We start from the raw sequence: 15,608 nt of genomic DNA on the forward strand, positions 1-15,608 counted from the left end.
GCTCCATCAATCATACCAGCAATGGAATAAAGATTTGTAAGGAAAGCTTTCCAGATGATATTTATCACGCAATTATTTAGATTCCTCATGGGGAATAAATTCTGCCAGCAGATTACAAAACCATTTGGAATTTTTCTTTCTTTCTTTTCTGTAGATGGATGAGACACAAAGCTAGCCACTCTCTTTTCTCTAGCAACCACTGATCGATATCAAAATTCTACTTGGCAAGCTCATAGAATCAGATGCTTATATTAATGGCTTTCCATCATTCATATACTCTCTTCTTTTGCTCCCTTTATATCCCTGCCTACCTTGCACTTTCACCACCGAGAGTTCCAAGTCTAAACGTTTCATTTTTAGTTATTGTTTTTATCTCGCGACTTTATATAAGTGGAAGAATAACAAGGGGGTCTTTACCTCGTTGCTTCTTGTCTAAGATTATCATATGCGTGTTATGCCATTGGTCTTGCGATCCTTCTTACAAAATTCTTCAATGTTCTATTTCTACTGTAGCTTCAACAGAATGAATAGTATGCACTTCATTTACCGGGAAGGCAAAAAAGAACTGAACTTTATTGTTTATCTATACTATTATTAAGAGAAAGGGTTTGTTAGCCAAAATTTAAAATTTTGACAGAAATGACCCTAAAAAATTAATAAATTTTGAGAATTAATTAAATCATAAGGACAGTTATGACATTTACAAAATATATTTTTATTAAAAAAATTAATAAAAATATAACCCACAACCCACTTTTCTCTCCCATTATCTCCTTTACAATAACCGTTTTCTTTTTTATTTTCAGAAAAAAAAAAAAAAACTTGCACATGCGTGGAGAAATGCTAGTTAGAAATAATTATAAGCAAAAGATTCGACATATTGAGTACAAATTTTAAGGTAAACCTCGTATACGTGTAAATCATGTCAACTCACATGTATTTCACGAGTGTTGAAGAGTTCAACCCTAAAAGATCCAAGTTTGTAACTTCTTCCATGCTCACATTCTTAAGGGTGAAAGAAAAATTACACTCTTCTTATTTCAGATATCAACTTATCAAGTATAAAACGCGAGTTTTAACTCAAATAATATGTGTAGTCCCACCAAAATAGAAGTATCAACCTCCAAACTTCACTTCCTTTACTTTGCCAAAAAAAAAAAAAAAAACTTCACTTCCTTTACTTCCCTTTCTTACCACCAGTCTTCATATAGTGGAGTTGTTGGATTGTAAGCCCAACATTGCTTTAAAAGTTCGGTAAAAACTTTAGTCTTGCTTTCATCACTTAGATTGGGTTTGGTACTTTTCCTCTCTAGGTAATAGGGAGGCATGCATAACCAAGTGCCCAATCCAAAAACCACCAATGATTTTGATCCCCGTTTACCCATAAAAAAAAAAAAAAAAAAAAAAAAAAAGGTCGAAACAAACAAAATTTCTTGGCTTAGCTTTTAGGTCGGCAAACCTGTGGAGCCTAGAGAGTAGAGACTTCATACATAAAATTGATCAGTGATGGAGTTTGGTCGTTCTTTCTAAACTTTTTCCTAGAAAACAAATGGGTTAAATCACCCACTTGTAAAGCAAAGTAATAGAGATGATAGCTTTCATTTTAAGGAATAACATTTTGATGATAAACTCGGGTGTTTTGCTCAAATATTTTCTAAAACACCGATATTGATGGTAAGAATGTCTCTGTGTTTATGGATTCCCTGATCAAAATCTATTCCCTTCATCACGGAGAATGGATAGAGCCGTAAACTTGTAACTCGGTGATGCCCAAATTTAAGCAGGGTATGAAAAACTCATTAATTTCCTCTATTTTAGAAATGGCTGAAACTGCTCAACTTTAAGGTATGAACAATCATTCCAAGCAATTATAATATCATGTGGAAGGTTATCACTTGTCAATATTCCAATCAAAACCAAATACACAATTTCGGACAGCATGCAGTACTAGTGCAAAAGTGAAAAATCTAGAATTAGAATTTTGTGCATATAATAACACTTTCCTTTCAAGATACCAAAACTGTCAACAAAAATAATTGAGGATTACATTCCACCACCACAGATTGTGCCAGAAACAGTGGTCAAAATTGTCAAAATCTAGTGATTGTGGATTTCGTGCTAATCAAGCACAGTGAGAAACAAGAGATACATCTTCCTACTATTGCATTTTGCTAGAATTGCCAGATAATGTAAGTTGAGGATGACAAAAATAAACGAATGAATTAAGATACAGCCATGCTTCACACTATACATACTGGTTGTCCTTTCATTATTAATTAATTCCCTTTTCCTTCATCCTCATTTAAAATGCGATTCTGGAAATCACTCACCATTAGAGGCAGTCCCTCCCTCAGTGATACTTTTGGCTCCCAGTTCAACAGCTCTTTTGCTTTGCCAATATCTGGTTTCCTCTTATGAGGATCATCAGCAGTATTTGGCCTGAATTCTATTGTTGCACTTGAATCAATTGTTTCTTTCACAACCTGTTCATTCAGGACAAAGAGAATACTTGAGCATTCCTTTGTAGATTCCTTTGTAGATCTCTCTCCATTTGCAAGCAAAAAAATCATTCAACAATACCTAACACTTAAGTTTTTAAATCTAAGAACAATCAAGGATTAAAGGAGAACGACATTAAAAATGCTTAAGCACAATTACCATACAAGAACTTTGGAGCATTTTCGGAAGTGTAAATAGATTATATTGAAAAGATTAAGATTATGGAAAATGAGTCTCGTAAACATACCTCAGCAAGCTCTAGCATGGTGAATTCCCCGGGATTTCCCAGGTTGAAAGGCCCCACATGTTCGCCTTCCATCAATGCCACCAGTCCATTTACCTATTATAGCAAAGAAGTGTCTCAGATCATTCATTAATTATTTCATCTGCTCAACCTGTTTCAGGTGATAACCCTTTGAAGTTCAAATCCATACAAACAAATAAATAATGCTCTGCAGGCTTTCAGCTCATGGTCTAAATTTCAACTGGAAGCTGATGATCATAAGATTTATAGTACCAGCCGTATAATATAGATGCTTCAAAGAGTGTGTCATAACATATAAAAGCCCCAAGGAAAAATGTAAGAGAAGGCATCTGCTAAGGCTCCAGATGAAAAAGTAACTACCTAAGAGAAAAGGAAAAAGAGAAAAAACTTCCATACCAAATCAGAGACATATTGGAAGCTTCGTGTTTGTTTACCATCACCGTACACAGTCAATGGTTGTTTGCGGATAGCCTACACATATAGCCACAGTTATCAGTAAACATATGAGGGATAATCACAATGAGAAACACCCTATGTACTAGTCATGAATCATGAATAAAGAAATAGGTAAGTGATTGACCTGAGCAACAAAATTGCTGACAACACGCCCATCATCCAAACACATACGTGGCCCATATGTATTGAAAATTCGAGCAATACGAACCTGAAAACAGAAAGCCTTATGTGAGTCTGACAATCCAACCATTGAAAATGAACCAAAACACAACACATCTTACTTGGCAGTTAAACCCTAGTCTAGGATCAAATAAAAACTTAGAAGTGAACTAATCCAGGGCGAGAATTGGTATTACCACAAATTTCAAGCAATCATTCAAGGAAAGCTCAAACAACTGAGCTACCTTCCACCCTAGTTTAATAGAATCTAGGCTTATCTCTGGTTTGCAAACCTCTACAAAAACCTTCCTGAATATGCATATAGAATTATAGATAAACTTTTCATTCACACTCTACTACATAGCCCTACATTAACTTCAAAACTATGCCATAATTAAAAGTTCCATTGAATCAACACCCAAAAGAAAAGAAAAGAAAAGAAAAGAAAAAAAAGCAGAACATAGAATACATATAGACATTCTCAGAAAAAACCAGCCAACTCCAAGTTTTTCTTTTTTACTTATAATATATTTCCCTTTTGGCCAATAGGTAATCCAAGTCTTATGTAGCTGTTAGAGCTCTCAAAGCAAGAGATACAAGGGAGGGCGCTTACTAGTACAATAAAATAAAACGACGAATCTGAAGATTAAACTGGTATGGAACAAAGACTGGAGATATGTATATAAATCAGACATGCTGAATATGATACAACCATTGAGACCATAAAAAAGAAATATGATACTACCATGTCAACAGTCTACATCCCTAGGCCTAAAGGTCCTGACACCAAGTTATGGATTTCACAATTTAACTAATCTCAGAAAGAAATCTTCAGTTACCTCAACACCTGCACCTCGATGATAATCCATTGCCAGTGTCTCTGCCGTCCTCTTTCCTTCGTCATAACAGCTCCTCTCACCTACGCATTTTGAAGCACACCCACATTATATATGAACACATCAAGCAGCACAACAGAAGTACATTACAGAAATAAACATCCAACATATCAAAACCAATAACTAGCAACACACCTATAGGATTGACATTTCCCCAGTAAGTCTCCTTCTGAGGATGCTCCAGTGGATCACCATAGACCTCACTGGTACTAGTGATCAAAAACCTAGCCCCAATTCGCTTCGCAAGGCCAAGCATATTAAGGGTCCCCATCACATTGGTCTTGTAATCACAGTCAAGGACCTCAAAAACCATTTCGAAAATGCATCCCTTAATACAAATAACAACACCAAATGCCGAAAATTCATAAATTTAACGAACACGATTCCAAAAAGGATATGATTGTCTTGACCGGATTGTACTTATAGTGAACAGGCGAGGCCGGGCAGGCCAGATGGTAGATCTGATCGACCTCCAGCAGAATCGGCTCAACGACGTCGTGGCGAATGAGCTCGAACCTGGGATTCCCGAAATGGTGCGCCACATTCTCCTTCCTCCCGGTGAAGAAATTGTCGATGACAATGACATCGTTCCCCCTGGAGAGCAACTTATCGACGAGGTGGGAGCCGACGAAGCCGGCGCCACCGGTGACGACGATCCTGAGCCTGCGCTTGCCGAGGCCGGCGGGGACCCTGCCGGCGTTGCTGCGGAGGTCGGTGGCGAAGGAGGCGGTGTTGATACGGTCGTGGACGGAGGAGGAGGAGGAGGAGAAGGATCGGGGGATGGAGGGATTGGGCTCGGAAGGAGAGAGGCGGGAGAGAGTGGGCTGGAGGATGAAGAAGGTGGAGCCGATGAGAATGCCGACGAGGATGAAGAGGAGGCGTTGCTCTCTGAAGATGTAGTTGATGGATCTGGGGAGAGATCTGGGGTGCTTGAAGGCTTTGGGGGAGTAGGTGGAGGAGGATAGGGAGGTTGGGATCTCTTCGTCCCTCCTGTGATTCACGCTCGATTGCTTGTGTAGCTGTTTCATGCTTCTGCACTCTGCCTCTTCTTCTTCTTCGACGCAGAGATATAGAGATAGAGATGGACTAGGGTGGATGATGGTGACGGAGTGAAGCGGGTGGAATTGAATGGGAAGAAGGAGAGGAGGAATCAGATCATTTTTGTGAGGTTAGTTGAAGGGTCTGTTTCAGAAAAAGGGAGTTAGTTACGAGAGGAAAATGAGATTAGGCTCTGGAGTAATCAGGAAGGGAAATTGCTTTGGTCACACCCGCAATATTATCAACGCGCGCACCAGAAACGAGTGTAGCCCAACTCTACAGTTTTTTTTTTTTCTTTTTTTTTTTTTTCAATAAGATGTCAAGTTTTGAAAATGGAAATGTAGTATGTGTAATAAGATGAATCACATAGTTAGCATGTCCATACAAGTGTCTTCAGGGCTAAAACTAAATGTGTGACATATAGTATATAGTGGAGAAAATAAATCAATAGTATTGAGGTACAATGATAAATAAGCGATTCGGATAAATAAATTAGGGAAAATTTCGCAAACAGTACACCAAGTAAATGCCACTAATAATTCTTATACATAAAGTTCCAAACCAAACATTTCGGTACACGAAATCTGAAACTCGACCCACTATCAGTACACGACGTCAATTTTTGACACCAAAATGTCCATTATGCCCTCAGTTTTTTTTTTAATAATTTTTTTTTTCTGTTTTTTTTCCTTCTTTTTTTCTGTTATTTTTTTTTCCTTGGTTTTTTCTGTTATTTTTTTCTATTATTTTCTGTTATTTTTTTTCCTTCGTTTTTTCTATTATTTTTTTCCTTCGTTTTTTCTGTTATTTTTTTTTCCTTCGTTTTTATCTCTTTCTTCTTCCTTCTTCCGGGCTCACTCCCTCGCTTCCAACGCCGCCCTTGCCCTCCAATTGGTGAGATTTATGGTTCTACAGCTTATATTTGTAACTCAGCCAATATTTAGTCATGTGAAAAGAAAGAAAGAGATAAAAACGAAGGAAAAAAAAAAAAAGGAAGAAAAAAAAATAACAGAAAAAATTAAGGAAAAAAAATAATAGAAAAAATAACAGAAAAAATGAAGGAAAAAAAATAATAGAAAAAAATAACAGAAAAAACGAAGGAAAAAAAAATAACAGAAAAAAAGAAGGAAAAAATGAAGGAAAAAAAAATAACAGAAAAAACGAAGGAAAAAAATAACAGAAAAAACGAAGGAAAAAAAAATTTATTAAAAAAAAAAAACTGAGGGCATAATGGACATTTGGTGTCAAAAATTGATGTCGTGTACTGATAGTGGGTCGAGTTTCAGATTTCGTGTACCGAAATGTTTGGTTTGGAACTTTATGTATAAGAATTATTAGTGGCCTTTACTTGGTGTACTGTTTGTGAAATTTTCCCAATAAATTATCATAAAAGTTCATAATAAATAAAATGACAAGCACATTACTCTATTGCAGCATCTATTATTATTGAGAAATAATAAACTATTATGCAAACACTTTCCATAAGTACTAGATATTGAGGAGGATGAGGAGGAGGAGTAGGCAATTTGAACATGAAACTCGAAGCACTGTGTAAAGTAAGGGAAAATGAATTTGGAATAGTAGTCACCCAAAATGTTATCAAAGAAGAGCCTCACTCGAAATTGAAATCTCCTAGCTCGTTGTATAAGGAAGTAGGGGTAGGACGGTTCAGGTTGTTAAAAAAAAAAAAATTAAACCGAAACCGAACCGCATCTCATTTTTTCAGTTCGGGTTTGTCACTTTGAGAAGCTGGAACCGACAAGGACCCGAACCGTTTTATTTTAGTTCGGTTATGTTGGTTTCTCAGTTCCTAAACTTGGTACCAAAACTCACGTTAGCTTTAGGGAAAAAAAAAACAAAAAACAACTTGAGATATAATGCAAACCTGAGCTTTTTTTTTTTTTTTTTCCCAGCCTTTGAACACTTTGAAGCATCACTGGCCTTTGAAACTTTCGAAACCTTTGCAGCCTTTTGGCTTTGTTGAGTGGCTTGAGTCTCTTCAACTTCCATTGATGCAGTGGCCTGCTCTGTTCTTAGTCTCTCTTCTTTTGCATGTTATACATAGAAAACAAAAGTATTACACATAATTAAAGCTGAAAAAATGGGACAATAACAACAAAAAGTAAAAATTAAAAATTAAAAATGCAACATTGTATACTTCCTTCAACATCTTCAAAGAACTGCATTTCCTCAATGGTTTGAATAATTTCAACCCCATTATTGCTGTTTGGACCCAAAATGAACATTTTGGCCTGACAAGCCTGACAAGGCACGTCTTGGAGAAATTGAGCCAATATCAGTGGCTCAAGCTATATATTGTCGACAAGCTCGAAATATATATTTAGAGGCTAAATAAAGCCTACTATGGAAGTATGACAAGTCAACTTTAGCACATTTTCCTACTTCGGCTAGGAAAAACCGAGCTAGACAAGGAAGGATGGGTGGCAGACTAACCAAATGAAATCGAAATGTGCTGAAACTTTCCAGATCCATTCTAGACAGCCCAAGGATCATTTCTTATGAAGAGTGCAAGAGCTTTTTTTGAGTGGAAGGCCTTCAAACAATCAGCCCAATTTTCTACAGAAGCAAAACTGGAAAACTGGACCTGTAAGAGGTCCAGCAGCATTTTCGGCCCAACCACATGGAATAAAAATCTGAAATTTTACCAGGGTGATCTACACTCATAGTGGAACATTTTTTATGAAGAAGTCGAAAGCTCATTCTGAAGTCTTGTTGGAGAAATAATTGAAGGAATAAAGGGGCAGAAACTGACCTAAAACCAGCTCAATATTCACATGTTCATGTTTCCTACCCACATGAAGAAAGCTAGATGCTTTTCTTCTTTTCCTTGGATATATTTTTCAAGACAATCTCTTTAATAGATCATCATCACTTCCGTGTTGTTGCACCTTCATGCCTTGCTTTCATTTCATCATTTCTCTATCTTTTCCATATTTTACAAATCACTTTCATATTCCACTTTCATTATTTTTCTTCCACTCATCATTTCACTCTTCTTTTTCTTCCCTATATAAACACCTTCTCTTCTCATTCTAAAACACACATTCACATTCAACAACAACATCTCTAAGATGATCTAAGTTCTCTCTAGAGCAAATCTCTCTAAGAGCAACTCCTCTCCTTCTCTTTCTCTTAGCGGTGATCACACTCCTAGTCCTAGTCTTCTCAGAAGTCGACCTTCAGTGCCACCAAACCCTCTGTCAACGTGCTTCGGTCCTAGTCTCCTCGGGAGCTGACGGTAGTGCCGCGACCACAACGGTTACAGAACCAGCCAAGCAAGGGTAACGCCCTAGCAACCCAGCCAAGCTAAAGTCACGCTTTAGCAAGATCTCAACATTTCCCGGTGATGTCGCTCTGCTCGATCTACAATATTGAGTATCGATTGTGTTAACAAGAAGCTCAGCAAAAGTCCTCGCCACGAGGCACAAAGAATCCCACGACGAGGTTGGTGCTCTCCTCGTCCACAATTGCTTGAAAGAAGTCAGGTCAAGGGACACCCCCGACGACCGCACCCGAACGGTGCTGGCACGCCCGCGCAAGAAAAGAGACTGTTGACCAGCTGCAGCAAAATTGGAGCCAAACATTTTGGCACGCCCAGTGGGACAACATCAGAGTCTTTTCTCTTGAAGCACATTCAACCACCGGGCTTCAAAACAAACATTTTGGCACACCCGGTGGGACTACATCAGAGTCTTTTTGTGTTCACCATCATTGGGATGCCAGAGGAAAATCTTTACCAAAAGAAATTCCTGAAGTCATGGCGACGATAGAAGGCTATGTGCCCATTCTCATTCCGGAGAATGTGAGCATAGAGGAGCGACTTGCTATCTTTCAACAGAACACTGCTTCGTATTATGCGAATTTGAAAAAGGTCCTGGCGGCGCAGCAGAAGAGGATGGATGAACTTTTCCAATCAGCCCAACAAGATCCGTGGCAGACTTGGGAGCAGCTGGCCGACGTGACCCAACCAGCAAAAGAAAACCACCAGCAGTCGATGAATGTCGTTGCGACCCAGCACAAACAGACCTCATCGAAGTTCGCGACCTTGTGCAAAGAAGGTTCCAGCTTGGCTACTCAAGTCAGTTCGCATCAAGACAAATTGGAACATCAAGAAGCTGCTCGCGAAGAGGTTATTTCTGAGACTAACTTGCCTATAGGTGGCAATCAACCTAAGGGTCTCACTGGTGAGTCACAGCCTTATACAGAGGCTGTGCATGGAGAAGGCCAACTTAATTATCAATTAAGTTGTGGCCTACAGAAGCCAATCTGTGGCTTTATTAATCAATTCAACTTGAATTTCTTCATATATTCTTCAAGGCCAAGCGGTGGCTTTGATATATGTGGAGGGCACATCTACAACCCACGTTGCATGAATGGCCAGAACAATTATTTTAGTGGCCAAGTTGTCCTTCGCAACTGTAAATTTGAGTATCATCAATACAAGTTAACTCTTGTTGACAATTATCCAGCAAGTGAAGCTCTTGACGTGGAGAATTCAGACCAGCAAGTGGTCGTCTATAATGGCCAATCTGTGGCTAATCCTGAAGACACCATGTTCTATGACATGGTAGTTGGCAACAAAGCCGATCTTGGAACATCTTCATCGCCAAAAGTGCAATTGAAGATCTTGTTTCTCCAACCAACAAAGATACTTGGGGGGCAAGATTACCCCTCTCACGAGCCAAATTCCTCCAAATTCTTCAACGCGAAGTATCTTTGTTATTTTCCTACAAGCTCTCACAGGAGGGATTTTTACCCTACAAATTTTGATACATCGGAGCTTGGAATGAAGCATAGATGGCCTCCCCCGTGGTCTTCTAGAGGTTAGCCAAACATAGTGTTGCTAGCTTCTTTCTTTCTTTGCTTTTAATTTTTTGTTAATTTTTCGTTTCTATTTTTCTTTTCATTAAAAAAAAAAAAAAAAAAAAAAAAGAAAAAAAAAAGAAGAAGTTGAATTTGGTAAAGGGGTTGTGAATCATAACGGAATAGGTGAAGTCTCTTTTGTTAATATTGGCCTAAACTCCTTATTGGTGCCTAGTTCAGGTCCCTTAAGGTTAAGGGCGGCTTTTATTAACACTTGTTGAACTGTCTTCACACTTATGACCTTTCTCATCTTAGTAAGTATAGCCTATGTGAAATGGTGTCTAGAAAGGGGACAACGTTCATGACAGGTTCTTGAATCCAGAAGTGCGTGCAAATGGGCCTAAACCACTATGTGGGAGTAGCTCATGCCAAAATGGATTCTGTCTCTCTTGTTCGCCCTCCCCCACCTGGCCATTTCAGTAAGGTTGCCCAAAGGATTTGAAAGAAAATTTGTGTCTAGGCGACTATACTTGGGCCGCATGTCTAAACCTTGATTCACATTGTCTTATTGAATTCAACTACTTATAAAAAAAAAAATAATAATAAAAAAAAAATATATATATATATATATATATATATATATATAAAATAATAAAATAAAATAAAATTAAAAAAAAAAAATTTAAAAAGTCATAAATACAACTCTTAGGGGGCAATTCTAAGTGTTCCTACACTCGCAAAGTTACTAAGCCGAGTCAGCGGCTCCAGAAACTTTTTCCAGCTTTGCCCTCGCAGGAAAGGCTGAGCTCAAGGGAAATGTAAGAGCCACCACCGTGACCGCCACCTCCATCAGAAGTAGTCTTCATGTTGCCAAAGATGTCCTCACCATGCATGGGGAACAGAGGAAGGGTTTCAATCTCCATGTTCATAGATCCATAACCACCATAGTTCCCCATCTGCCCGTTAAAAGCAATCACACCAGCTGAAGAAGCAGAAGCAGATGCAGAAGATCCGAAGTTAATATACTGATCCTCAGGTTTCCAATTGGTACCATTGTCATCACCAACAAGCCCTGATCTTTGCATGGGCACATGAACATCCGAAGTGGACCTCTTCTTCCGCTTCTCCCGAGCCCTTTGGTTCACGAACCAAAAATAGACGTTCTTGAACTCGATCTTGCCGTACCATTTCAGCTGGAGACAGATCCTCTGAATCTGCTCTATAGTTGGGGACCTAACTCCCTTATTGTAGAAAAGCTCCTTGAGGATTCTTATCTGATCTGTAGTGGGATTCCACCTGTTCCGCCCCCGCAACATGTTAGCACTACTCCCGGCTGCTTTGTTGCTTCCTCCATCCACGGTTGGTTGCTGGGTTTGTGGTTCCATTGGTGATGGATTGAGAGAATGCGAGAATTGAAGAGTGATGATGATGAGTAATTGCTGTTAGAAATATTCGAGTTGATGATATGATTTTGGGATTGGAAATTTGGGTTTATAATGTGGAGAAAGATATAGGCATGCAAATATCCACCCTTGGATGTACGGTCAAAGAGAAGAGACAAACTAAGTGTCAGTAAAGCGTGATTAAAGTTGCCTTAAATCTCGGAAAATAATGGATTATTGGCGCGTGGGGAAACCGAACGGTTTCCGAGGAGGTAACTGTTCTTTTCACGAGATTATTTTTCATGACTGTTGTTTTTCAACGAGTGATTAGTGTCTTAAATCTCGGAAAAGAAGGAGTTATTGTCGCTAAGAGTTTTGAGTTGGGAGCCAGCAAGTGGATCCAAAAGATACATATGTCCTCAAAAACCTCGCCACGAGGCTCTTTTTGACGCGGAGCATATTTTAAAAGTTCATATTATTTTCAATATACAACTATGGGGGCCTATATTTGGGGCCTTGCGAGACACAATTATTGGCTTCTCACGGATATTTGGATATCAGGATAAGAAAATATTATTGTATTCATAAAGTGGTTTTGCGGCCAAAAGCAATACATTCATTACAAAGCCAAAAGTGGCTAGAATACAAAACAAGAATCTTCGGATTATCTTCTAAATCTTTTCTCAAGTGGAAGCAGCTATGGAATCCAACGCCGGGTTGAGCCGCGCCATTATCTCCTGGAGGGGCAGAGAGTGAAGGAACCAAATATCAGCTTGAGTCTCTGCACCCCCTTTAGCCTTGGTAACCACCATTAGCTGGACGTGAAGTACAGGAACAGCCATTCTGTAGCTTGAACCCATTCCTTCAAAGAGTCCATCCCTTCTCATCCCTCCAAGATTCTATCAAGAAGAGAAAGGGGGAGAAGGAGGTGAGAACCAAAGCCCCTTCCATCTGGAGGGCACAACACGGGCCAGGTCCAGAAGAAAGGAAACAGAGGAGGAAAGATGAACCTCAGAGTGGCCGTCCTCCCTCTCCCCGTTTCGCTCCGCGTATGGGATTTTCTCAAAAAATGATCTTACATGACCGGAGATCCCACACTTGGAGCCCCCTCGTGTTTCTAAACCAATCTGAAGCCTAGCATTTTTGTTGCATAACTCCAGAAAGACGAAACAAGGGGTTGCCTAAGATTACGCCATGAGGCCTAACTCAGGCTTAAGATTACGCCATAAAGCCTAAAATTTAGAGGCTAAAGGTCATTTCATGAGGGGAAGATTTGTGAAGAAGGAGAAAAAGAAGCAAGGATTGAAAGGCCATTTCTTGAATATTTCAGAAAAATTGTTGTGAGTATTCCCTTCCCGAAATACAACTATTTATAGGGAATTCAGGCAAATCCCCACCCTTGAATGAAACTCTATTTCAAAACCGATGTCAATAAATCGAGATTAGTGATTCCAAATCTCGAGAAAAAAGGGATTAGCAGCATGTGAGGAGTGGTTTTTGAGGAGTTAGCTATTATTAGAGAATTAATAGCATGTGGGGAAACCGAACGGTTTTCGAGGAGGTAATTGTTCTATTCACGAGATTATTTTTTCACGACCGTTGTTTTTCAACGAGTGATTAATGCCTTAAATCTCGGAAAAGAATGAATTATTGACGTGTAAGGAGACCGAACAGTTTTCGAGGGGGCCTACAGAGATTGGCCCATGAAGCTCAATTTCAAGCAAAGTTCCTCCACGCGGAGATTCGCCGCAATAGCACTAGCTTCGGCCTGAGTGGCCCGTTCTCTGAGATGGGCCAGGTTGCGGCCCATTTCTTCAGAAGCAGCCAGAGGTTCATCGAGTTGGGCTTCTTCTGTAGCAATCGCGTTTTCAACAAAGGCTAAACCGGTATGGAGGTCCTCGATCCGAAGTTTGAAGTCGGACCTTTGGATTTGTAGTTCCCGCAGGCGGTTGGTTCGCTCATTTAAAATACCGCGAGAGATGTCCATTTCTCGAGAGAGGCTATTCAAAGCCTCTCGAGTGTCGTGAGCCTGGGCGTTCGCGGCCTGTTGACGTTGGCGGGCCTCACCAAGTTCATTCAGCAGATCGTCAATGGCACTAAATTGCTGCAGGGTCAATGCCTTCTCCTGGCAAAGATACCTTAGGGCTTCCAAGACTCACGAGAGGATGTCAGTCTCCAATACCTGAGGACCCAGATGTTCGTGAAGCACCATCTTAGCCTCATCCACAGCAGAAGGAGGAGTTACCTCTAACACCCTCATCAATCTCTCGAATCTGGTAGGAGGCGGCGAAGGCGCCGCAGGATCACGAACCACCAATGCAAAAGGGTGGACAACTTCCTCAGTTTCTTCATCTTCAATAGGTTGGTCTGTCCCTTCAGCCGCGGGAGAATCTGGAAACTCAACTCACGGCTCACCATGGGCAAGTGGAGCAGATTCAAGCACAGGGCCCTCGGCTTCGACGGTTGTCTCATTTATTCGCAAGACTTGGGGGGCACCACCACCGTCAGTATCATTTTTCATCTCTTGGGCGACTGTCCGACCGATAGGACCCTCAGCGTTTGTAGCCACCTCCTCGGTACAAACAGAATCCTGGTTAGATTCAGAAATGTCAGAGAGTGGGGTTGGATCAAAAGGGAAATGGAAAGCATTGGCCAACAGTGGCTTACCTCTCGAGTTGTCGGGTCAATATCTGGTACGTGGTCACCAAGAGGAAGAGGCCTCACTTCATTCACCTCTTGGACCTTTAGTGCCGCGAGAATCTCTGTCGTCATCAGTTCCTCATAAGCGGCAGAATCCTCAGAGTGGCTTTCCACACTTTCATGCTCCGAGGAGTCGTCATCGGAGATCGTTATTAGAATGGTAGGACCTTGCAGATGCTCTGTAGATGTGGGAGACGGAAGAGGCGCCACGGGGTTAGTTGATGCTTGAACTAGCGAGAAAGTTGACTTTTCTGCAGTGGTTGAGGGTCCAGCCTCGCTTAGGCGAGAGGGATTAGTGGTCCTTTGACGGACCTGTCAAAAGATACATAGTGAAGATCCTGCCCAGATTCTAAAATTTAAAAAGGATAAGACGGGGTCGGAGTTTACCAATCGCATTCCCAGAGGTTCGTCATCTTCAAAACTCTCTTCGACGAATTGAGCTCGATCGCGTTTGCAAGCAAAGACAGCAGTGGCCTGTATGAGAAAAGAGTCATAACTCAAAAAGGGGGGAAGCACCAAATATACAAGTGTGGGATCATTCTTAACTAAATTACCTCAGCGGGATCTTCATCATGCGAAGACTCTCCCTCAGAAGTCTCCTCTGCTATTGCCTTTTGTTTCCCCGCCTGAACAGAGGCTATCCTGCTCCAGGTAGTTTGCTGCAAAACACACTCAGGAATAAGAGCGAGAAAATCAACACAAGAAAAAAGAATGGTGAAGAAAGACAAAAACTTACTGTTGCCCTAGGCTCGTGGATTTGTATCCCTGGACGCGATGAGCGAGAAGGTAGAATAGGTCGCGGGGGTTGTGCTGCAGGGTTGGAGAAGCGCTCAAGAATCTTGCGGTCCTCCGGACCAGGACTACTCATGCCACGAAAGATCAGGACGAAGAGTTCGTCATGTGGCAGGTCCCAACAGTTCACGGACACTTCTTTCCACCAATCAGCATAATCATCGTCGACATCGTTGAGGGGGTACAGCGCTCTGACCCAAGGGGGAATCACTATCAAAGTAAACTGACTCTGAAAGGGGGCAGACCCAGGTGGGGATAATCTCCGCCAAGAGGTGTAGTAATTGGCAGAATCAACCAGAGGCCAGGGTACCAACTGGGCCAACCCAAATTGGCGAGCAAAATGGTTAGGGGCATAGAGCTCATAACTTACGCGTTCAGTGGCAAGACGAATATCCAAGCAGGAGATGGCGCGACGAAAGGTCAGGAAGGCTCTTTCGCTATGATCCCGTCCACTGGGCAGAAAGCCATCATCAAGGGGAGGAGGGAATCGCCTAGAAAGGACTATTTTTGGGTCCGGCATCTCTCCCAGCAAGTACAAGTAAATAAAACACTCGGAGTAGGGTGGAGCTCGATACCTTACGTTGCGGCAAAGCCAGT

The 15,608-nt window shown here is 40.9% G+C and overlaps 1 protein-coding gene across 1 annotated transcript; it reads right to left on the bottom strand.

Moving 5' to 3' along the window:
* Positions 1–1,959: 1,959 nt before the first annotated feature.
* LOC133720044 (UDP-glucuronic acid decarboxylase 1) lies at positions 1,960–5,520 on the bottom strand. Its single transcript, XM_062146237.1, has 7 exons — positions 4,673–5,520; positions 4,411–4,557; positions 4,219–4,298; positions 3,345–3,428; positions 3,161–3,235; positions 2,747–2,839; positions 1,960–2,483 (listed from the first exon to the last, which is right to left on the bottom strand). Exons 1-7 carry the CDS (start codon positions 5,301–5,303, stop codon positions 2,277–2,279), a joined length of 1,317 nt encoding a protein of 438 aa, XP_062002221.1. The 5' UTR covers positions 5,304–5,520; the 3' UTR covers positions 1,960–2,276.
* Between the last annotated feature and the right edge of the window lie 10,088 nt (positions 5,521–15,608).

The sequence above is a fragment of the Rosa rugosa genome, chromosome 7, assembly GCF_958449725.1.
Source record: "Rosa rugosa chromosome 7, drRosRugo1.1, whole genome shotgun sequence".
NCBI classification, from domain to species: domain Eukaryota; kingdom Viridiplantae; phylum Streptophyta; class Magnoliopsida; order Rosales; family Rosaceae; genus Rosa; species Rosa rugosa.

Excerpts from the sequence above, each read along its gene's own strand:
- LOC133720044 (XM_062146237.1), bottom strand. The coding sequence starts at position 5,303 with ATGAAACAGCTACACAAGCAATCGAGCGTGAATCACAGGAGGGACGAA. Across the intron at positions 3,429-4,218 it reads ATCGAGGTGCAGGTGTTGAG|GTTCGTATTGCTCGAATTTT; the intron begins GTAACTGAAGAT and ends TTCTGTTTTCAG. Across the intron at positions 3,236-3,344 it reads TCAGCAATTTTGTTGCTCAG|GCTATCCGCAAACAACCATT; the intron begins GTCAATCACTTA and ends CTATATGTGTAG.